This window comes from Arvicola amphibius, chromosome 5 (genome assembly GCF_903992535.2).
Source record: "Arvicola amphibius chromosome 5, mArvAmp1.2, whole genome shotgun sequence".
In the NCBI taxonomy this organism is placed as follows: domain Eukaryota; kingdom Metazoa; phylum Chordata; class Mammalia; order Rodentia; family Cricetidae; genus Arvicola; species Arvicola amphibius.
The window spans coordinates 35752752-35776621 of record NC_052051.1 but is presented as its reverse complement, the minus strand read 5'-3'; the positions used below and the strand labels follow the sequence as shown (position 1 = coordinate 35776621).

Here is a 23870-nt window from a genome sequence, read left to right as displayed (position 1 = left end):
CATTGTTGACTGAAGTGTTAGTATGTGCCACATGACTGTGTGTGTATAACTATATACACATTATAGAATGTATAATATGGCAATTACAACCAAAATACGAGGTGAGATCTATGAAAAGTATTTATTTATAGAACTTTGGAGAGTTTCTAAAGATTGCAGAATTTATGGAGTCAGTAGTGTTACTATATTTCTTAGCTGTGTTTATTCACTGCAGCAGTCCAGCATCTTAACAGGGCCAGGAGTACAATTTGACAAATTCCTATTAAAATATTATTTTTCACCATAAGAAAGTGATTTTTGCCTTGAAATTACAGGGAAAATGATTGTCTGATAAAATGTCTTTGACTTTCTGAGTGCTAACTAAACTTGTAGCGATACACTTGTCTTTTTGTTCCTCAGAAAATCTATACTCCTGGTAGTTGTATATAAAAGTGTGAGGCTTTATTCTACATCTTGTCTGGTTTATCCTAAGATTTTGAAATATTTGCACTCTCTCCTTTATTGGCACATTATGGGGAAAAATAGTCCTTCTACAGCTCATGTTGGAAATTAATTACCAATGGAACAATATTAAGAGATGGAAATATTATGGAGGTATTGTAATGAAGGCGCTGTCATTATTGTGAGAGTATGTAAATTTATCAAGGGGGTGGGTGAGGAATCACGAGAATGAATTTGCACTTTTAAAAAATGATTTTGCTATATTGCTTGTGTCTACCATGTGTGCCCATTTGCTTTTGACTTGTCTCAGTTACTTTTCTGTTGCTGTCAAGAGACACCATTAAACAAGGCCACCTGTAAAAGAAAACTTTCACTGGGACTCATGGTTCTGCCACTTGTAATTTGTGTATTCCCCAATATTTGCCACCTAGAATGTGATAATCACTCATTACTTTTTCTCATATGTGAGTGTATAAATCCTTTCCAGATGTTGTGAACTTTATTTAGTTATTCTTCAAATAAAACATTCGTAAGTATCCTGTCATTTTCACTGACTCAAGAAACTAAGCCTTGTGCACAAGTCTAGAATAAGAATTGTCAAGATCCGAACTTTGAATGTGGAAGAATCTCATAAAGGAGTAAGATGGGAAGAGAACTGGGACTCCCCAGCTTCCAGAACGCACTTTATTTAGCCCTGTATGTGGGGCCTTCTGCATGGCCAATGTGTTGTTTGATGTTTTACTCTTTTGCTTTTTTGAGGGGCCCACTACCCAACTCCCAAATAAATCACATGTAAGCTAATTTTTACTTATAATCGCTCGGCTGTAGCTTGGCTTGTTTCTGACCATCTTGTCTTATTTTATATTCTCCCATCTACATTTTGCCTCTGAGCTTTTCTCATTCTCTATTTCTGTATATCTTACTTTACTTCTTTCTCCATGGCTTGCTGTGCAGTTAGGTGGTTGACCCCTGGTGTTCTCCTCTCCTTGTTCTCTTGTTGCTTGCTTCCTTCTCTCGGTTTTCTCCTTCTGCTTATCTCTCTGCCTGCCAGCCTCCCTATCCTTGTTCCTGCCTCGCTACTGGCTATTCATTCTGCTCTTTATTAGACCATGAGGTGGTTTAGACAAAGAATCACAGATTCACAGAGTTAAGCAAATGCAGCATAAACAAAAGTCACACGCATTACAATAGTATTCTACAACACCAATGGTTTCTGAAATTTTGGGCATAAAAAATCCAAGCCACCAAAAAGACTCTGTAAGGCCCCAGGAGCTGGGCATGATGACCCATGCTTTTAATTTTAGCACTCAGGTGGCAGAGGCAGGTAAATCTCAGAGTTTGAGGCCAGCCTGATCTACAGAGCAATTTCTAGGACAGTCTGGGCTGTTAAACAAAGAAACCCTGTCTTGAAAAACAAAAACAAAAAGGACCCTAAAATAAAACAAAAATCAGGGATTGGTCCTCATTTTGTTTCTGGTGTTTCATTTTACTTATTTTGGTATATTATTTTATCATTTTCATCCATTTCTAATTTCTTTTGTAGATACTCAGTTATGCTCACAACACTGATGGCGGAAGAGCAGTGGTTATACTGGGTGATAAAGTAGGTGGGTGATTTTTCTCAACACTGACAGTATTCATCTGGAAGATAAACAGTCACAGCAAGTCAGACAGAAAAATTGTGTTCCAAGTAGCTTTTCCAGCTCTGTGGTGATTGGAGTTGTTCAGTATATTGTCGGGAGCAGCCCAAGTGCTGTACAGTGCATAGAGAGAAAATTTGTATCTGCTATCACAATGTGATGATTGCTACAGCTTGCCCAGAGCAAAACTTGCTGTAATAAAAACTTCTAGATTGGAACATAGTAATGTCATTTGTGTTACTGCCTGTCTAAGTTGTCTCTGCGTCGTGTCAACCCTAAGCAAACAGATCTTAGTTTGGGAACCTCAGTAAGCTCTGTCATTAGGCACTGCTGAATTATGGCCCCAATTTTTAACACAGTTTATCAGCTGAAGTGTCAATGAGCAGTGGAGTTTTGACTTTAAGCAGCTCAAGGCATTGGGTTAACATGGTTTCCAACTTCTGACTTTGTATTGAGCTCACTTTGAGAGATGCCTTTCTGGGACATTGTCATAAGTTTTAAAGACTCAGTGAGTTTCTTGGTTTCTGGATCCTAGTGCCTCCTCTAACAGTGTTAAATAAGGAAAGATGTGCTGATCATATCAGCGTGGTACTCAAGAAAATACGGAAAAAGTCTCAAAGAGAAATGGCTATAACCATCTCATAAATATTTAGTACACTTTAGCAAATCATTTGTGGATTTGCTCGAAGAAATGGCTATGCAGAAGTATGCAGAAGGCTGCATAAATCTCCTCTAGAAATTACGGCGTGTGTCTAGAATTTTCCCATTTTAAATCCATAGAGTCATCACTGGAAATAGTCTTAGTTGTAGAAATGTACCCCCAAAAAAAAGGAAAGAAAGAAAAGAAAAATGAGAGAGAGAGAGGGAGAGAGAGAGAGAAAGAGAGAGAGAGAGAGAGAGAGAGGGACAGAGGGAGAGAGAGGGAGAGAGAGAGGGAGAGAGTGAGGGAGAGAGAGGGAGAGAGAGGGAGAGCAGGAAAGGGAGAGGTGAGGTATGAGGAGTGAAAGTCCTGCACTGGCCATCTCGTCTGGGTGTCCAGCGACTGTTTCTGCTGGGGAAGGATACGCATCCTTCATTTGGCTTGTCAGCCTTGAAACTGTGGTGCCCTTGTTTTTCTCACGGTGCTCCTCTAGAGCATCTTTCTCAAGACCTCCATCTACAAGTAGCACTTGGAACTTTAGCCATCTTGTTATTTTGTTCTTACATTAGTTTTAGTTGAGCGAAATGAAAAGGATCTAAACAGAATTTTCTTTAACGGAGAACATGGTTGCTTCTTTAAGGTGAGTTTCTGTGTGGCCTTTTAAAAAATGAAGCCTTGAGTAATTTTGTTAAAGGAAGAAATGACATTCCCTAGTCATAAAAGGAAAACAGTATTTTTATTAGGAAAGTTTTGAAGTAAGAAAAATATAGTGAAAAAGTGAACCTGTCACTGTACTAATAACCTGTTCGGAATAATTGCATCAACTCTAAGTGGCCCTTCAGTTTTCTGACATTTGGGTCAGTGGGTAAATGAAATGATCATGCTTTGTGTTTGTTCTCTGGGCCATATTTTAGCTACTGCCTATTAGAGTTTTATTTAACACTTGTGCCTAAGAACCTGAAATATTGAGAGGCTATCATGACCCGATTACACTCTATCTATTACAACCTCTGTATACAGCAAGTAACTCTCTTTCTAGAAACTGCCAAGGACTGGCTCATTATTTTATCGTTTTACCTAATGATTTCTCTGTACTATTGTGTACGAATGATTACATCTTAAGATCCAAAAATATATGTCAACAAACAGATACACTTCTTGGTCCACTAGCTCATTAAATTCATAATTTTATACATTGAAAAATATGTACATTTGCTGTAGTGTAGTTGGTGTTCATATTTCATTCAGTGGGTACTGTTTTTGATTTCATTGCACTCATATTTCTTAATGCAACATTTTTTGTGTGTTCCACTAGATTTTAGGTGTCTCATGTATATAGTTTGTTTGTCTATGGGGTATGTTTTAGGATATAGGTTGTTCATATGAGGGGTATGATTAGGGGTATAGGTTGTTCATGTAAGGTGTATGTTTTGGGGTATGAGTTGGTCATATATGGGATATGGTTTGCAGTATAGGTTATTCATATACAGTGTGTGTTTGGGGGATAGGCTTGGGGCTTTGTAGGAATAGAATCTTGTTTCGTTTTATCTTTTATTTTCAAAAATTCATGTTCACATATGTGCTAATTTTATTCAAACTGTGTTTCTTTTCGAATACTAATATTCAAAGGGATCAAAGAAAAAGAATGGTTAGTTATACCCTTTTAATTATTTTTGTAGTGAATTTGTTATTTGAATATTCTTAAACTTTTAGTATTCTTAGCCAATTAGCGATGGCAGTAACATTATGAATAACTATAATACACATTTTAAAGAACCAGAATTCCTGACTACCCTTGCCCCTTTACCCTGACATCATCTGGCCTAGTAACATAATTATGTCTATTGTTGCTAATGGTGCTTCGGCTGGTCACTCTCGTGTTTCCAGTGATTTTTATATCTAAGAGAATTGTTCTTCAATTAACTTTCGCATGAGCTGCATCTTAACATAAGCTCAGTTGTACCTCAGTTATTTGGTACTGAGAAATAGTAACATATTTATGATTTAGAAATTCATTTTGACATTCCCATATACATGACATAAATGTCTAAGAGAAAATTCTTTTAGGAGGATGGGATCACTAGGTTTTCCCTGGTTCTCTGATTGACAAAGCTTCAACTTGCTTAGGAATTCCAAGCCAACACACCTGCGGTAGTCAATGGGAAGCTGATATGCACAAAGATCAAGGCTTCACCCAGAACTTGCTAGGTCACAACCTCCGGATAAGTTGTATTGGCAGGCAAGTTTAGGGAGCTCTCAGTGAGGCTACGTGCAGAGTCCAATGATTTGTTACTGCATTTAGCTGTATAGGAAAGATTCATGGATGTATTGAATTGATAATATCTATTTGTTTCCAATGCTACTCAATTCAAAGAGCAGAAGACTGGGCATGTTGGTGTCCATCTTTCATGCTTGCATCTGGGAGGCAGTGGCAGGTAGATCTCTATGAGTTCCAGGTAGGCATGGTCTACATCCGAATTCCAGGACAACCAGAGCTCCTGAGAGAGACCCTGTCTCAACAAACAAACAAACAAACAAACGGCCTAAGCAGCTGGGTGTGTTGGCTCCTGTGTTTATTTCCAGCACCCAGGAAACAAGTGACGTAGGTAGGCAGATCTCTGTGAGTTTGAGATGGAGGTCAGTTTAGTTTGCCCAGCAAGGGTTCCCTGCCAGCCAGGACTGAATAGTGAGACTCTGTATCCAACAACCGAGAAACAAATGGAGCAGAAAAGATTCCTCAGATGTAAATAATTTTACCTTCTAATGAAACATCAAGTGAAGTTACATTAAATGAGTATTTTGAGCACTTTCTAGGTTCAAAGCAATATCTTAGTGTGTTTTACATATTTACTAATATTAATATAGGTAATAATTAACAAATGAAAAGAATCGGCAGAATGAATCTCTACAATCTGTTGCCTATAGCCACCAATATACCAGCAGAGTTGTTAATATGCTGGGCCATACCAAGTGCTTACTGTAGTTTAAACTCATTTGCTAATATTATTATGAATGAAGATGAAGAGACACAGATTCAGAGAGGTTAAGTCATTTCCCCAACCTGTCCTACTGGTAAGTGGCAGTGCGGTGCTGATGTCTGTCCTCCCGGGCTTCACACAGCGAGAGTAGACCCTCAGAGGGGGCCTCTGAAAGGCAGCCGTGTCAAACTGTAATATCTACATTTAACATCTCTATTTAAACACGCTACTATCTACACTGAATTTTAGAAGTCATTCTAAAATCAACTGTGGAATTCATTGTTCCAGAAATACTTGGAAGGAACAAATTGGTCACTCTGTTATCTGTCTTGGCCCAGCTGAAAGAGAAAAAGAAAAGGATTAACGTACTTATAGAGAATTCTTCATCCTGGATTTCTTTATCTTTAAGGATAGTATAGTTGTTGAATATGTATGCATTTTCTGACCTTTTGGAGAGATGTTGTGCTTTGTTTCATTTGTGCTTTACATATTCCGCATGTGCATTGTCTCAGCTTTTTCCTTTAATTTAAAAATGCTTTATCAACTACTTTCACATATTTATTAGCAACTGAGTTTGAACTGTCTCTCCACTTCCTTCCAACTTGGCCCCAAATGCAGGTGAAGGGTTAGGTGGTTTACTGGCCCTCCTGCTTCTTCTGAGTCTGGGGTTTCTAAGAAAGGGAGAAATTGGAGATGAGAAAGTGAAATTTGTCTGCAGAGGTGAAAATGCTTCATGCGCATGCGAACTCATGCATTTTTTTTCTTGGTAAGATTGTTGTACTCCAATAGATGTTGAAACCTAATTTTTATTCTTAAGCCTAACCTTAAAAAAATACTCATTAATGTTCATAGAGATTTGTTGTTTTCGGGGCTCTAACACTAAGTTATATCCCTAGTTCCGAGAACATTATTTATTTATTGCAGAAAAATACTAACTAAAGTCTTGTGATTAGAAAAGACCAGCAACAGATAAACTATGAAATAGATTTAGGCATGAGCATAAACCAAGAGATCATCATCCTTTACCAGAGCCACTTCCTGACACCAAGGGCACGCTGATGTGGGTTCACAGCTGGAAGAGAACTCCCATGTGCTCTCAGACTTAAAGTGGAGACTGTAGTTAGTTAGACATGTGTCTTACTGTTAATAGTCTTTCATCCCTAATAAAAATAATCCCAACAGCAGGAGCTAATTCACCTGAAATACTGTCTCTGGTATATTTTAAGAATTCTGTGACTTTGGTTTAACAAGTAGCCGTGTATATAGGTTTTCTTTTCTACATAGGTTATCTTTTCTTAGCAACAACAGAAAATCCAGATTCCACAAAGTGCCAAGATTTTTTTTTTAACCATTCTAACAGCTTTTCAATAATGAATCCTTAGAAAGAAATCATTATTCCTTCTCCCTTTGGACATTCTCTCTCGTGCTTTTACCAGAAGCTCACAGAGTTATACAGTGAGCAGTGGGGGAAGAGAGGAATGGATGCCACTGTTTGCAGTTGACTGTAAAATCAGTGGAGGGTGTGGAAGCAAGCAATGTAGTCTGTTAATCTTTTTTCTCTACTTTCCCTTGTTATCACTCTATATTCTAATGTCTGTTTGGACCCAGGACATGTTTCTGTATCATCAAAGGTAAAGTAAAATTCACTGAGCACTTATTTTGATCCAAGTATGCATTAAGTGTTCTGCCTAAAGTATAAATTATTCCTAACAATTAAAGAGGTCTGATTATTATCCAATTTCATAGAAGTAAAATGGTGGTTCAGAGAAATAGGCCAAAGTGCACAAAGCCATACCCCAAGTATATGGCAGAAACTGAATGAAAACTCAGGTTTCTCTCATTAAACAAAACAATGCTGTTACTATCTTCTCCAATATTAAGTGTTCACATGACTTATTGAGATGCTAGGTGGGATAAGTGTAAATTTATCCAGCATATTACTAGGGAGAGAGCAGCGAGGGGAAAAAAAGACAAAAATCACAATCCCAGAGAACCTAGACCACAATGAGAACCCTAAGAGAGACATAGATAGATCTAATTACATGGGAAGTAGAAAGACAAGCTCACCTGAGTAAATTAGGAGCATGGGGACCTTGGGAGAGGGTTGAAGTGAATGGGAGAGGCAGGGAGGGGAGCAGAGAAAAATATATGGCTCAATAAAAAAAAAACAGGGCTGGAGAGGTGGCTCAGCGGTTAAGAGCATTGCCTGATCTTTCAAAGGTCCTGAGTTCAATTCCCAGCAACCACATGGTGGCTCACAACCATCTGTAATGAGGTCTGGTGCCCTCTTCTGGCCTGCAGACAGAATATTGTAAACATAATAAATAAATATTTAAAAATAAAAAAATAAATAAAATAAAAAAACAGTAAAAAATATTTTTATCAATTCTCTGAGAATGCCATACAATGTATTTTGATCATACTCCCTTCTCACTCCTCCCAGACCCCACCATCACTTTCTCATCCCTTCCTGTCTTCTTTTTGATTTTTTTTTTTTTTGCAATACCCTGCTGATCATACGCACCTAAGTTTGGGTTCATTCCACTTCCAAGGGGCCATACCCTTAAAAAAAAAGAAAGAAAGGAAGGGATGAAGGAAGGAAGGAAGGAAGGAAGGAAGAAAGAAAAAGAAAGAAAGAAAGAAAGAAAGAAAGAAAGAAAGAAAGAAAGAAAGAAAGAAAGACAAGAATCATCACGTTGGGATGCCTGCATTTAGAATCAACTTATTTGATGAAAATTTTAATTTTACTTTATAAGCTATATTATACTGGAGGTTATATTATGTATTTGAACTTGGTTTCTTTTTTGAAACAAGAATGAAGCAAGCCATGGATGTGAGATACTTACTTAGTAAATAGTCTTCATCAATTCTGGTGGTAACTATAGAATAGTTTATATTTTCAAAAGAAACTTCCTAAAAGTTGTCTCAGATGATACTGTCATTTAAGTGAAGTTAATTCATCCCCTTTATTCTTTGACCTGTTGGCTTAGGCAAAGCATGAAGTTCACCCATCCTTTAGACAGTAACAATAAGGGTAGCATTTAATTCATTTTGTAAGTACGGTGAGCTTCTAGTTAGCTCAGTAGTTAAATACAGGACAGATGTAAGCCATAGATTACATACTTGTTTTTTCTAATATGTACCTTTAAAAAAATCCTGTAGTTATAATTTAAATATATTTCTCATTTCCCCATTTTTTGTCTCATTTCCACAGACAAAGACATCTTAAAAATTTGATAGTTTTTTTTTTTTACCCAGACTTCTGTGAATGTATGTTTTAACACTTATCCCTACTTCAAGGATATAAAGGTGAGAAGTTGTATCAGTGATATGAATTGACTTCAGTTTTGCAGTGTCAAAATTGCCCAAGCCACAGTGAACATTCAACAGGGTAATTACTTTGGGTAGTAATTGTCTAGACAGTCCTCCCTCCCCTCTAGCCAACTGGCATTGAAAACCAAGTGCGGCTTTTGTGTGTGCACACAATCAGGCTGTAAAATCCTATTATCCCCTATTTCCACACCCCTGTGGCTGCTTGCTTCCTTCTGAAGCCTCTAATGGGGGAGGGAAAAGAAGAAAAGAAAGAAAAGAAAATGAAAAAAATAGAAAACTTTCTAGGGAACTCTAAAGTTTATTTCTAATCTTGCTGTGTCTGTGTAACGTAAAAATAGGGAATAGGAGCACATATGTGATTTGTGTATACCTTCAACCAGAATCCCATGATACTTGTGGGAAAGCCTATGAAAGTTTTTGTGGGTAGAAATATTTCTGTGTGGAGTTTGGAATGAGGTTGAATTTAATTCTGTTCCGATGTTCACAAAATAGCACAAGATCAACTTTCTCCTCTGAGTCCCCAGATCGGAATGCACATGCTGCTCAGCAGTCTCTGCTGGCTTCTCTTTGTAACTGATCCCCAGCCGCAGACACCCTTCTTGGTTCATGCCCATTTACGTGTCTAGCCTTTCTCCTGCCTGCTTCCACTGGGTCCTTGTCAGTCTTTTATTTTGGGTGGTGCAGGGGGAGGAGGGGAGTCTAGTTTCCGAGGTGACTGAAGTCTTTCTTAACATTCTTTCCCCAGCCTTGACTAATTGACATCTGTTCCCTGAGGAGAACACCTTCTCTGCTGTCTGCTACAGCTCTCACTACCGCTGTGTAATGACATTAGAGGGCTGGAGTTAGAGTGTGGAATGGGGGCAGCTTACGTTCAAGAGTTTTTCCAGAATCTTGAATGATCTGCTGTTGTCATTGTTCATCATTTGACATCATGCCTTACCTAATTCCATCACCTTCTCCATTCTCTTTATCTTTGGGACATAATCTCATCTTCAGACTGAGCCTTCCAATCCACAACATTATACCCATGCTTCACATTGCTCTAAGTCACTGACTTGGTCTTTCCTAGATTCTTCCCCAGACCACAGTTTCTCCATCATGACCTTGTACCTTGATTTAAGTCACATTCATGCCTTGGGTACCATCTCTAACTTCTCAATTTTCTTTTCTATTCATTTGTCCTCTCTCTAAATTCTGATCTCTACATTGTTGTCCCCTCTTTCCGAGGTTAGCAAATCTCTTCACTGGTATTTGCTTCCCTTAAAAAAAAAAAATCCATCTTTCCCTCCCACTGACCTACCAAACCACTTTGCTCTCCTAGCTATTTAGAATTGTCTTAATCATTGTTTTTGTTTTCTTCATCTCTAATTAACTTGTTAATACCCTAGAGGCCAGTGAACTATTACTCTGCAAACATTGCTTTGGTACTGGGGGAGGGGTAGGTTCTTTTCCCATATTTGGTAGTATCTTCTAATATCATGGTGTCATAGTTACATTATTTGTGACCTCTTTAAAATAACTTTGGTCCCTTGGCTTCATGTTTTCTTCCCAGGGTTATTTTCCTCCTCTGTAACCATTATTCTTTCTTTTCTCCTTCCCTTCTTTCTTTCCCCTGAGTGTGTGTGTATGTGTATGTCGTTATGGTGTGTGTGTGTGTGTGTGTGTGTGTGTGTGTTGGACGTGCTAGTGAATGTGCAGGTGCTTGCCCTGTGTGCTTGGAAGCCAGAGGAAGGTGTCTGGCGTCTTCCTCTGTATCTGCTTCATCTTGTTCCTTTAAGAAGGGCCTCTCCCTGAAGCAGAAGCTTGCCACTTTGACTAAGCTGGCTGGTCAGAGAGCTCTTGGAATCTAGAATTTATGAGTCCCTGTCCTAGTGCTTCAGTTACAGGCACACACATCCATGCCAAGCTTTTCACATGGCTGCTAGAGATTTGATCTCAGATCCTGATGCTTGCAAAGCAAGTATTCTTAGCCACTGAGCCACATTCCTATCTCCCCTTTTTTCTTTAGTTTACTTTTTCGTTTAATTATGTTCTCTTTTCTATCCTCACAAAAGAGATGTTTCTTTGACTCATCTCTTGCATCCCTGCTATCTTCCCGTGGGCTGTCTCATCTACCCTCTCACCTTGAATAGCAACTTCTTACTAAACCAGCTCCCTTTCCCAATGCTGACCGTTTGTCTCTTGACCTTACTGTCTTACCTCTTACAGATATTAACAGAGTACTAACAGAAAAATACCTTGAACATAAGTTGATTTTAATTGATCACCTGGGCTGCTCTTGGGGATTAAAGAGAACAATGTTAATAATGAGTAGACAAACCTGTGCATAATCAGCCATTCAAGACCAGCAAATAGAAAAGTCCTGAAAGCTCTCATCCCCAAGATTGTCTTCCATCTTCCTGAAGTGTCTTCCCGACATTTTACTGACTTGTGCTGAGCACTGTCTCACCAGCATTGTATCCTGCTCTTTCTTATCAGCCCTCCAGTTTACCCCTGCGCTCTCGCTGTTGTACCAGTGAGGCTGCTCCTAGTTTCTCCCGACTAATCTATAGTGTTCTCCATCTCCACCAAATGTTCTTCAACTGCACTGATTTTTTTACACTCCAGCTTAAAAACCACAGCCCCAAACTCTCAGGGGAGATGTCATAACGTGGAATTCAACACCCCACAAAGCACAGCATAAGAAACTAATGCCCAATGAGCAGAAAGCAACAACAAAACCAAAATCCAAACTCTTAGTCACCTCCTTTACAGAGTGTATTTTCTCTACACCATTAGCTTTTTTCCAAATGCCTCCTAAATCAGAGACTGTGGTCCTCACCCACACCCGCCTTCGCCTGGGAGATCTTTATTCCGTCAGTCTGCCCTGAGGCATGGTTGTCTTAAAATCATTCCTTTTGATTCTGACCCATGCCAGGGTCTTGACTATTTTCTGTGACTTTGTTCATCACTTTCCTTCCATGGGAAATGTCTGCTTTTCTTGCTTTCTTGTTACATTCCTTCATTATAACAAGCCCTATTTTACCTTCTTCACGAGGACTTATCTAATCTATTCAAAATATGTAATTGCTTTCTTTCTCTGTTGAAGAAATAACAAGCTTCTTTTACATTATGTGTCTTTTAACCTATAAGCAGCTCAGTTGCGAGCAGTCTTTGTAATATAGATGCCACTCAATAAAAGGCATTAGGTGGTAGAATACTTTTACATTCTTAAAGTGGTCAAGCATGAGTGCCTTTTTTTCCTAATTGAACCATGAATCTGCAGTCAAAGGGTACAATAGATATAATTTCAAGACTGCTAAATTAACATATACTAATCATGCTAAGTAGGAGAAAAGAATGTTGAACATCATTATTATTTTGAGCAACAGATATTAAAATAGCTCAGTGTTAGATGGGTTCCTTCAACACCCACCCTATAAGGGGCTTTAGAGCATCAGCAGATTGATAGGGATTCCTCATGGAACTGTCCTGTTTCATGAAGCCCTAAAATGTGATTTAGTTAGAAACTGTGGCTAGGAGAGCATTGTTTACTAGTTCCCCTAACTAAAATCAACTTCAGATCTTGCAAGTATTTTACAAGGGAGTGATTTTTTTCTTTTTAACTTTTTTCTAGTTCTCTAAGTTATCTTCTTGTTAAATATATATAGTCTATATATTCAGGATTGAAATTATTTTGTTCCTATTACTTCATTAGTACTTGACACAGAATTAGTTTTACTAGCAAAAAACAGGGTGAACATATTATGCAGGGCACTTAGAAATACATGTATAACTTGTTAATCTCTTGCCTTTGAAAGTGGAGGCTGAAGCTAAGTAAATACTAAGCTTTTTTCTACTTGGTGCTCTATATTTGTTTATGTAGAACATGTTTCGATTTCTTTTAGATGAAGTAATAAAAAGGGGTATATTAAAACAGACAAGATTTTCTGTGCTTATTCAAGTTTTGCTAATTGGAAAATAGTTGATATACTCCATTTTCACTTTTTATAAGCCATAAGTTTATTGGGACTTCATAAACTACCTAGTTCTTTCTCTGAATTCAGAGAATTGTAAAGTTGAACCCTTCAAAACTTTGAGAATCTAAGTCAAACTTTCTTCAGAAAATATTGCCTTTAATACCAGAACTTGGGAGGCAGAGGCAGGCGGATCTCTGTGAGTTTGAGACCAGCCTGGTCGACAAGAGCTCGTTCCAGGACAGGCTCCAAAGCTACAGAGAAACCCTGTCTCAAAAAAAGAAACAAGCAAAAACCAAACCAAACCAAAACAAAACACTGAAAATATTTAGTGTTAAATGTACTTTTCAGTCATTCATAGAAAATGAACATCCTCTGTAGCAAGAAGTTGAAAGATAAATTGTTGGGTAATATTTTGAAGCTGTCAAATAAATAAGAGGTAAGGCTTCAGAGCTGTTCGCAGATCAACAGGGAACAGTGGTGCCTAGCAAACCTCTGGGAGTGCTGTACATTTCCTTGGCCAGAACAGTAGAAAGGAATATGCTCTGCGGGGGTCTGGGAGGTCCCATCACGTGGGCTCCTCTGAGCCTCACAATGACCTCATGCTTCTGTTTTAGTCCTCTATACGATGGGCAGAAGGGAACCACGAGGCTACTTGGTTTGACTACATACCTATTAAGGGGTAGATAAGAGATTTCAGGTCTTTTGATGCCAACTCACTCTCCCAAAAGAATATTTAAAAGACAAACCAGCTTTTGCAAGACCACCTTTAAAAAAGTATCAACACAGACAGCAGCAACAGCGCTCATAAAGGAAAAAGTTTTCGTCTACTGAGTGTATAATGGAACCAAAAAAATGTATTTATCCACAAAACACTGACTCTTGGAAGTAAAAATGATACACAACCTCATGACCCTGCTATTTCTTTATTTGAACCCAACTTTTATTTTTATGCCTAGAAAAATACATGGAGGTGTTTAGGACGAACGTGCTAGCAATTTTCTACCTTTAGTGATAGTAACATAGTCCCAAAAGCAAGCACAATTATTCTGTGTGTTTTTCTTAAGTTTTATTCAGCAATAAGACCATAATTTTTCATATTTAAGGAAGTATGAAAAATTTGTCGAGTTTCAAAAGCTGAATACATGTAGCGTTTGATCAAGGCACATACAAGACTGGCCAAAGGGCGTACAATGCACTTTGGTTTTTTTTGTAGTTGGTGTTGAAAAAAAAAAAGTCATGGCAACAAAAAAGTGGTATGGTTTTTAAACAAGTTATAGCTCACAATTCAGTAGGAAGCTGTAAAGGAAGGTTACATTACACGTCCATTATGTGATATCTGGAAACCCGTGGCAGTAATGGGCAGTATTCTCCACCATTGTGAAAGTAAATTGAATATTTATGTACAGTGGTAAAGCATCTCATATAAGCCAGATCTAAATTTGATTTCTAGTGTTTATTTTCCTTTGAAATTCTCACTTCAAGTACTACTTTCTCTGGATCGCTCCGAGGAATTACTGATGGTTACACTACCTTCTTAACTATGCAGACAATTTTTCTTAGACAGCCTTTGTAATAAAAAACATCATCAACACTAACAATTCTGTGTTTAGGATTCATTTTTCAAGAGTCTGGATGGTACAGGCAAAAAATCAAGATGCAGTTCTAGCATATGCATTGGTTACACCACACAAGTCTAAGTTGTCATGGTTTTATGAGTGCACATCCCCCTGCACTTGCGTCACTGTTCCTGTTTAGTCCAGTATTCTTGACGCTCTGCTGACAGTGGCTTCAGCAGCCGACTTCACATTGCTTTTATGTCAGCTGCTGTATTCAGTTCGGAAAATATGCTTGACTCTCCTAAGGATATTTGATTTGCCTAGAGGAAAATGAGATGTGCAGCACGTTTGATATTGCCCATTATGTCACATATTTTGATTTATTGAATACCACTGGGATAATACAAATTTAATCGTTGGAACATTATTTCATAACTAGCTTTTGAAATTTATTTTCTCATTCAGCCAGGTTTCTTTTTTTTTTTTTACATTGTATTAATACCAAAGTGAAAAACGGCCTGTGCTTATACTACAAGGATCTCACGTGAACGCAGTCCTGATTGTTCAACACAGCAAGAAAAGTCACTTTCACAGTCAACAAAGTCATCTTACTCAGTAGAACACAAAGGAAATGCTTTATAACTTCAATATCTGCAAGGAAAATACAGTACAAATTACTAAAAAATACTAAAATATAGAATTGTGTTCAGGCATCTCCACTACATCAACCGCAGCAGCAACCTGAAATCTGAAACTTTTAATAAAAAGTTCTTAAATATAAATTATATGGCAAATGTACAGTACATTGCTTTTCTCAGTCTCTTTTCCAGTGTTTTGCAGTAGAACGCAGTTCCCGCCATCACCTTTCTTAGGTTTAAAAACCCTAAAGCAGTCTGGCGTGGGGCCTCCTGCATCATGAGTGCGAGTGGTCCGAGTCTGGGATCCCACTGTCTCTGTAGCTTCGGTTACTACTGCTCTCACTGTGGTTGTTTTTGTACAGATTCATCCCATTCGGGGGAAATATGGTGTGTATTACAAACTCCTCCTTGGAGATGGGTTCATTGCTTATGGGGAGCATCTGAAAAGAAGTTTCCCTGATTTCCAGGATGGAGTTGTCCTTCTTAGTGCCAGCTTCTGCATAGTCGTCCTTTCTTCTCCTTCCTTTGCTGTACGCACAGTTCCGCGAGAACAGCGACCCATTCCTATGCACATACCAACACACCAGAGCCAGGAGGGCGATGGTTACCAGGGCCACGGCCCCACCAATGATGGCCGCCAAAGGTAAATTCGGATTTTTGTAAGGTTCTTTCTCTTGCTCTCGATTGAGGGTGGTTGTGGGGTTGTACATTCGAAGAGGGGCAGTTTCGGTCTCAATACAAACAGGGGTCTCATCAAACAGGTAAAGGTTACTGGTTTCCATGGGAACCATGCATACTCTATAGGGCGAGTCAGGTTCTAGGGCTGTGACCAAGTATTCGCTGTGGTCTCCTGTTACTATTGTTTCTGTTATAGATCCAAACGCTGGGCTGTGGCCCAGTTTAAGCCAGCTGAGTCGCAGAGCAGTCATAGGCAGAGCAAGTCTCCAGGAGATATGGATTGTGTCAGAGGTGACAGACTTCACAGTAATTAAAATTGTTTTTCGTGCGGGGCTGCCTGTAGTTCTCTGATCCTTAATGAGCTTGGGGTTTTTAATATCTGGCTGTTTGGTCACAGGAGCTGGCCACTGTCCTTGCGCAGGATATGCTGTGTTAGGTATCGCAGTGGTGATCTGAATGGTGCTCACAATCCCACTGTCTTTACAATCAAACAGGTCCGCACTGAGGTCCTTGATAGCCATCCCACGAACCTTTTCTGGAGCTTGGCACATGAGCCCACGCACGTTGACCTTCACGGGCAGTGACTGTAACCAGTCCCGTACCCATTTCATCTTGCATCCACAATACCAGGGGTTGTTGCGAAGAATCAGTTGCGTTATATTGTCCAAATCATCAAAGATACCCTGAGGTAAATTGCTTAGGTTATTATTGGACATATCAAGTCGATACAGCTGCCTTAAATAGGAAAAAGCATGTGGGGGTACCCGGTTGATGTGGTTGTCTTGAAGGTAAAGCTTCCTCAGGCTTGTACCCGGAAGGTTCACAGGTGCGGCTGTCAAGGAATTCCGCACCAGAGACAGTTCTGTTAAGTTTACTAAATTGAAGAAAACTTTGTCACCCAGACCGTGGTTGTTCAACAAGTTTCCATCTAAAACCAGGCGTTTCAGGCTTGTGAGACCGTGAAGTGACGGTGAAGAGATAGTCGATATGCGATTGTCATCCAGGCGCAGCTCTTCTATAGTCCTGGGCAAGCCCCCGGGGATGGTGCTCAGGTGGTTGCGGGACAGAAAAAGCAGTCGCAGATAGTTGCTGTCTCGAAATGCTCCCTCTTCGATGCTCACGGCAGAAACGGAGTTATCATCCAAGTGTAACTCCTCCAGGTACGGAATTTTCGAAAGTGAGTCATACGTGATAGTTCTGATGTTATTCTCTTGCAAATGTAACTCTTTCACGTACTTTGGAAGGTTGGTGGGAAATTCATCTAAACTGTTGTGGTATAGGTATATTCTTTGTACTTTCAGCAAGTTTTTCAAATCGGAAGGAATCCCAACATTGTTTATTTGATTGTTCTGAAGGTAGAGTGTTGTAGCATCCTCCGGAATTCCCGCTGGAATGGATGTCAGAGAGCGATCGTTACAGTAGATGAAACCCGCATCACAGCGGCACACAGATGGACAGGATTTAGCCATAACTGACAGAGGTGCCACTTGGAAGAACAGTCCAATTTTAGTCCCGATGAGGAAGAGGCTCCAGGCTGGATTGATCATGGTCAGCAGTGTTGAGGTCTTTATAGCAGGTAGCTTCTGTTACTACAACAGAGTAAGAAATGATAGAAAATAATTAGGCCAGAATACTGAAGTGTCTTAAGAACAGATGTGGAAATGGAGATCATCAATAGCAAATTTCAATTTCAGAAAGGAGCATGCCAGGAATCCATTGCTGTCTATAAACAAACACACTCATATAATTTATTTACCTTGAGTATCTCTAAAGTGTAAATTTACAACTATCATGTTTAAATCCATTTTATTTAAAATTTTAAATATAATTAAATAATCAAAAATATTTTAAATTATAATTTATATCAGATTCATCAAGTCATGAAGATTATCAAATTTCTAACTTTTTACTATTCATAGAAACTGACTTAGAGGAATATAATTTGTTATAACTAAATATAATATATATGCCAGTGATTTTTGGTCTCCTTTGGCAAATGATCATAAAAGTATAGACATGTGTAATCTATGCTTACCCTATTCTGCAATAATAAGATACACACATCCTAAGTTCTTTAACCTCAGTAAAGCCAAGCATTTGCTTTGGTTATTAATAGTTTTTAAACATTAATATTAAATATTGTTTAAAAGGCGTTTCTGAAAAAAAGAGTAGGAAAGAATACTTTAGGGAAAGACTTGTACAGCTCAAGTGTCCAGTTGGTGTTTGTGGACAGTTCCATTCCCTGCTTACCTTTCTTTGTCTCAGTCCCTGCTTCCTTACAGTTCACACTGTGTGGTTTGATAACTTGGTCCAGGTGTTGTTGTTTTCAGTCTCACCACGTGTTTTAACACTGCACTTATCTGTCTTCAAATTCTAAACTAGAATGGTTCAAGTTTCCTCGTGGGCTGGAGACTTACAGATTTATGTGGATACACTGTGTGTTGTTCCCTTCTCCACCTCTAGGTATTACCTCAGCCTTTATAACTTTAGGCACAAAAATAAAATAGCTTAATGCTTTTTCCTACCTTATTGAACGATGTTAAGTAATTTTACATCCAATGCACATATGTTACTTTCTTGGTGAGGGGCTGGGACTTTAAAACTCTTTAGTCCTTAGAAATGTTCTTCACTGCTTATTCAAGTAATTCTATGCTGCACACAGCTCCGGGTCAGGCTTGCTGCTGCCAATGAACATTCCAGCTGTGGTTCAGCATGGTGGGCAAGCTTATTAAAGTAGGGGCCAGAAACAATTCAACTTCCGGTTACTATGTAGGACACATGACTTCCTATTTTTTTTCTCTCTGATAGTTTCAGTGTGGTGGCTCCTTTGTGTTGCTTAGGTCCCTCAGTGGAAACTGCCTTCTTTAAAATTCTTACTGGCTCTTCTGTGCAATGTGGTCAGAGATAGTAACTTCAGATCCTCATGAAGAAAGCCATTCATGATGCTAAGACCTGTGCAGTAATGGGTTTTCCAGGCAGTTACCCCCTACCTTTATTCTCCTCCAGGATTCTCCAAGTATAAACTCTGTATGGTAGCTATATCCTGAGGGGTCATTACCTGCTGTGAAAGAGCTATTTCTTCTTCTACTTCTTGCTGCTTTCTCAGAAATCCTGTTTCAGTCACGTTTCACTGGGATGGGTGGAGTCTCTTTTAAGAAGCAAGGGAAACAACACAAATAGTCTTCATGGAAAGAGAAGGAAGCCCACTAAATTTCCTTTGTATTTCTCTTCCTGAAAATAGGCCAGGATTGAGCACCTCCTGTAAAGGGGGGAGGGGAAGTGATACTATTAACAGTGAAAATTAACCCACTAGAGAGCTTTCCTAGTGCTTTAACAGCAATTATTTCTTTTAAGCAACACATCTTTCATCATAACAGCTGGTGGAGATGGTAGACTGTCCTCTTTGTGTTTGTGTTTCCCACTTAACTATATAAATTAAGTCGGAGCCAAAGATGAGATTGTCATCCTACTGATAGCTCCCATTGTTAAAGTGATTCTTAGTGTCATACTGAATCAAACACAGGCAAAATTTCACTTAAGAAACAGTAAGACCCTTTCAAATAAATTCAGGCTAATGTGTTAGTATACACTTTTGGATGCCCTGGTATACAATGTTTTAAAAGAAGAACATGCCAAAGACAGGAAATAATGGCGAAGGTTTTGGTGGAAACACTGTGACGACTCTGTGCTTTCTGAACATGGTTTTACAAATCACACTATCTACCATTTAAATTGTCAGAAACACATTGCATTAGAGCTCTTCTCTTCATTTGCTCAGTGCCCAGTTTGGTGCTTCCATCTTCCTAGCTAAAGAATGTGGGCACCCTCACCTTCCTACAGGACCCTCCTGTACCTGGAAATTTTAGGACGTGTGTTCTTGCTCATTTGGGAACATAGATGTTCAAGTCACAGTTAGGACTTTTAAACCATGCTTTTAAAAAGGGAATACTACTGCAAGTTCCTCTTAATACTTTGAACTTCAAAAAAATATTGTGTTGTAAATAGGAAGGTCATTGTTTTGTTCCATCTCTGTACATTGGTCATTTAGTTAGAATGACAACATGAGGTATCTTTTTTCCTCGGTTTAAACATGAACATGCCAACCCCCATAATGTGTAGTTTTCCAAAGAAAAACTTAAGACTTAATTAAAAAGCCCAGCCATTGAGCTGTTGACAGCTTTGCCCGTTATCCTGATAGAACATTCGTGAGGAGTTTTAGGAGGTTGCACACAGGGATAAGTGTGGCGTGTATTACTCAGGATCACCCATTCAACACCTTCCTTATATAAAGAACATTTGGATACATGGGAATATTTGACCATGAGATTCAGGACTGAAGGAATCATTTGCTTCTCTGCCAGTTACTACCTAGTATCCAACAAGGATAGCATCTGTTCCAGAATTTACTGAGAGTGTATGTTAACCAAGGCCACAATTCATATTTCTATCTTTTGTTGCAAAAGTCTCATTTCTTTTAGTTTGTCACTAGACACAAATGCTGTCGTCATAGATTATATTAATAATAAACAAACTTGAAAATGGCAAATATATGCTTTTTCCCACAAATTTAAGCAACCTGAGAACAGCAGATGGCAAGTGGAGAAAGCAGACTCATGAATACAGCAAAGTGCCTGCAGAGGGAAGTTTAAATGCTTTGTGTTTAATGTGAGGGCTTCCACATTATTACTGGATTTCAATAGCGTATTTGCTTATAAAATGTTGCCTTCTAAGTGTGTGAGGGTGGGAAAACCAAGCTGCCAAAATTATAACTATAAAGTTACTTTTGCTGTAAATGTTTTCTAGCCTTGAAAATGATCCAACATATAAAATAATGTTATTTTAAGTCAAGGAGAAAATAGCTTCAGTTAAGTTGCATTAAAAACTAATTTAAAACTGCTATGAAAATAACAAGTGAGAACCTGTATGAAATGACCGATTGTCAAGCAGTTCTTACGTTCCAGGGGCAGTAAGGCAAGGCATACTTCAGAGGACAGATGATGAATCTACTGAATGGGATCTGAAAATGGTTGGTTGTTCTGAGTCAGGACAAACCACAGTGTGACGTTTATAAGGACTGGGGATAAAATAGCTGCAGTAGCTGCTTTAAAAAGAAGAAGAAAATAAAAAAGAAAGAAATCTCGCATCTATTTTACCAAGCCAGGCTTTAATAATATATGTTTTGATTCTTATTTTTCTAACCTGAGATAGAAAAATATAGTAATGTGAAAACACAGATTAATTCTGTTTACCTGGTTTACACTTAGAAAATTGCTATCACTGGTGTTTGATATACAAACTCAACATCCGCTGTTCATACATCGAACGTTCAGTGTGGATTGACAAAACCTTCAGCCTCACTAAATCATGAGAAGAATTCCCTTCTCCCCAGATTTCATGAAAACTAAAAGCAAAAGCATCTGTTTATAAAAGGTTAGACTTACAAATGGACACTGCATAGAGTTCCTCTCACTTGCCCCTGCTGTTTTCAGGTCAAAACTGCTCAGCTTATGCTTGGATGCATTTTATATGAATTTATACCTTCTTCATATTTCAAGTTGTAGTGCTAACTAGGGATTTTTGGCATAATTAAAGTCATAATGGTCTCTGTATGCAATCCAACTCCTGTACCTACACTTGGTTTCTGAGTTGGAGCCCCATAGTCACAGACATTGACCATGTAGCTGAACGTGAATGATGAAAAGCAAAATGACCTGCACTGCCAATGGGCACCGTGGCCAGCGCTTCAGTCCTGGCTTCAGAGCCTTCTGTGTGCCTGGGCTTGAAAAAGGCCATTGCTTCTAAACAGAAAGCAGTCAATGCTCTAGAAAAACATTGCTACTGGGGTAATGGGGGGATAACGTAAATGGGGCTCTGATACTTAGTGATGTGTTCTAAAAGTATTGCTAATGGCATCATTACAGATGTAACACTTAAACCCCAGCTAAAGGAAAAGCATGCTCACCTTACGGGTGAAGTAGATTTCCAAGTCATCTTTTGATTGTTTCTTTTCAAAATTAAAAAAAAAAAAATGGTTTATAAGCCCAACCCAGTCTAAAGTCTCTTAATTTTTTTCCCTAATATATCAAAGAAAGCACATGAATATATAAAGATGCTATTCTTTGGAGATACTTTATGAAAACTAATACATATAAAGTTGTTTCTCAATAAGACACCGACTTTTAAGTAAAATTAAGAACTTGATGCAATGTACATATTTAGAGGATTTCTTCTATCAGAGAAAGCATTTGAATGAGGAGGTATTTCTTAGATTTTAAGGATATAATTTAGCCTAAAGTAAGGCATGTGATGATAACGAACTTCCCAAATCTTGGGTTTGCTACCTTTTACTCATGTTGCTCTTGATTTAACTTGTTTGACCAGTACACGCTGAAGAAAATCTACGTCAAGTTAATGTGGGATTTGAGATCTGATTTATTGGTTTGCCTCACAGAGTAATTTCTTAATGGCAGAAACTTTTTAAAAATATTAATTTTAAAAATAAGATGGCATTTAGAATTCGCAATCAAAGTTGGCTGCATTATTTTAAGTAAAACCTTGATATTGAAGAAAATACATGCCTCACAAGTCTGTCCATGTTTGTGAGTGTTTCTACCTAAACTGGAATGTACCAAGCAGCATCTCGCCTATTAGGGAAGTCATTTATTTATGAAGGTGAAAATTGCTCACCTAATGAGCAACCTGTGAGTTGCAACGATTCTGCAGCAAGAAACAGCATTTCAAGCGAGCTGTATACAAGGTGAAGCTGGAAAACTGGACTCCATCAGGTTAGTTAAGAGTGACAACAAAATGCCTTCTACGCATCCTGTCTGGTAGTTACATTTTCCACAGTCATCAGATTTCAGGAAGGTCCCAATTCCTTTGTTTAATGCCGGCAAGCCGAAGGCCCTCTCCCTCTCCTCCTGAGACTCCTAAGTCTGCAGGGTTTGCTGAGAGGCGGGGAAGCAAGCATGCCTTTTCACACTTGGTTTTGTCCAGACTCTTTTCTGACACGAGGAAGGTTTTGTTTCATTTATACAAAACAGGGGATAAAAAGTTCCAAAGCAGAAAAGGATTTCCCCACCGCGTTTGTTATAAATGAATCTTAGTTCTGCCTTTGCTTCATTTAGTTTGTGTGTAAAGGGAAATGAAGCATCTTTAAGACAAAAAAGATGGGGTGTTCCCTTTTATCACACCACAGGCTCTTCCTTTCACGATATTCACGCCAGACTAAATGAATTAGAGACCTAAGACCCAGATGAAGGAGGGGACAACCGAGAGTGGGGCCGAGTGGCCCAGGGCTGGTGGCCCGGGGTGTGCTTCAAGTTTGCGCTGACGTTTGTGTAGCTGTCCTGGAAAGTATGCCTGCCTGTATTACACCAGAAACACCGACACTGCAAGCCTAACATTTTGCTTCCAGGGTGTGAGCCCAACCTGCTTTACCTTCCTAGCCTTTAAATTGCCATGCGCTAGTTGGGCAACTATTTCTTTGAGTCGACAGTGTGACAGTCTCTGTTCTGGTTAGGGAGACCATCTAAAATCATAAAACACATTGCTTCTTCATGTCTGCGTGAGCTATTTATTGATTTAAACTAGATGAAGAGGAGGAAAACCCACAACACATAAAGCTGATGAATCCATACTTTAAAAAGTGGTGCTTAACCAGACGTGGTCTGCGGGTGTTCTCTTCAAAGTTGCCACGGCAACTTGTGCACGTGAAGCGAAAGAACAAAAGCTGCCATTGTCTCATCAAGTGAAAGCAGTTTTTGCTCTCCTCCTTTGAGTGAACTAATACCTGGAAAGAGATGCTCATACATTCCTGACACTTAATTTTGGGGTGGGAGACAGGCTATGCAAAGCAAAGGCACGTTACCTATTGACTAAATTATATTTCATGCATTTATCCTTAACATTTATTCCGTGGATTCTTGCTAATGGATAAAACTTAAGCCCTGAAAAGTCCCTCTTCTGAAGTATAAGGTGGCTTTCAAAACTGTCTATATCATTGTG

The 23870-nt window shown here is 38.9% G+C and overlaps 2 protein-coding genes across 2 annotated transcripts in view; one reads left to right on the top strand and one right to left on the bottom strand.

Moving 5' to 3' along the window:
- Window positions 1-23870, top strand: part of Macrod2 (mono-ADP ribosylhydrolase 2) — a 1850149-nt gene that overhangs the window by 253042 nt on the left and 1573237 nt on the right. The window lies entirely within an intron of this gene.
- Flrt3 (fibronectin leucine rich transmembrane protein 3) lies at window positions 15258-19039 on the bottom strand. The gene is made up of 2 exons (XM_038330424.1): window positions 18922-19039; window positions 15258-17452 (listed from the first exon to the last, which is right to left on the bottom strand). The coding sequence occupies exon 2, from the start codon at window positions 17408-17410 to the stop codon at window positions 15461-15463; it is 1950 nt and encodes a 649-aa protein (XP_038186352.1). The 5' UTR covers window positions 17411-17452; window positions 18922-19039; the 3' UTR covers window positions 15258-15460.

What these genes read in the sequence shown, in the direction of transcription:
- Flrt3 (XM_038330424.1), bottom strand. Translation starts at nt 17,410, where the DNA reads ATGATCAATCCAGCCTGGAGCCTCTTCCTCATCGGGACTAAAATTGGA.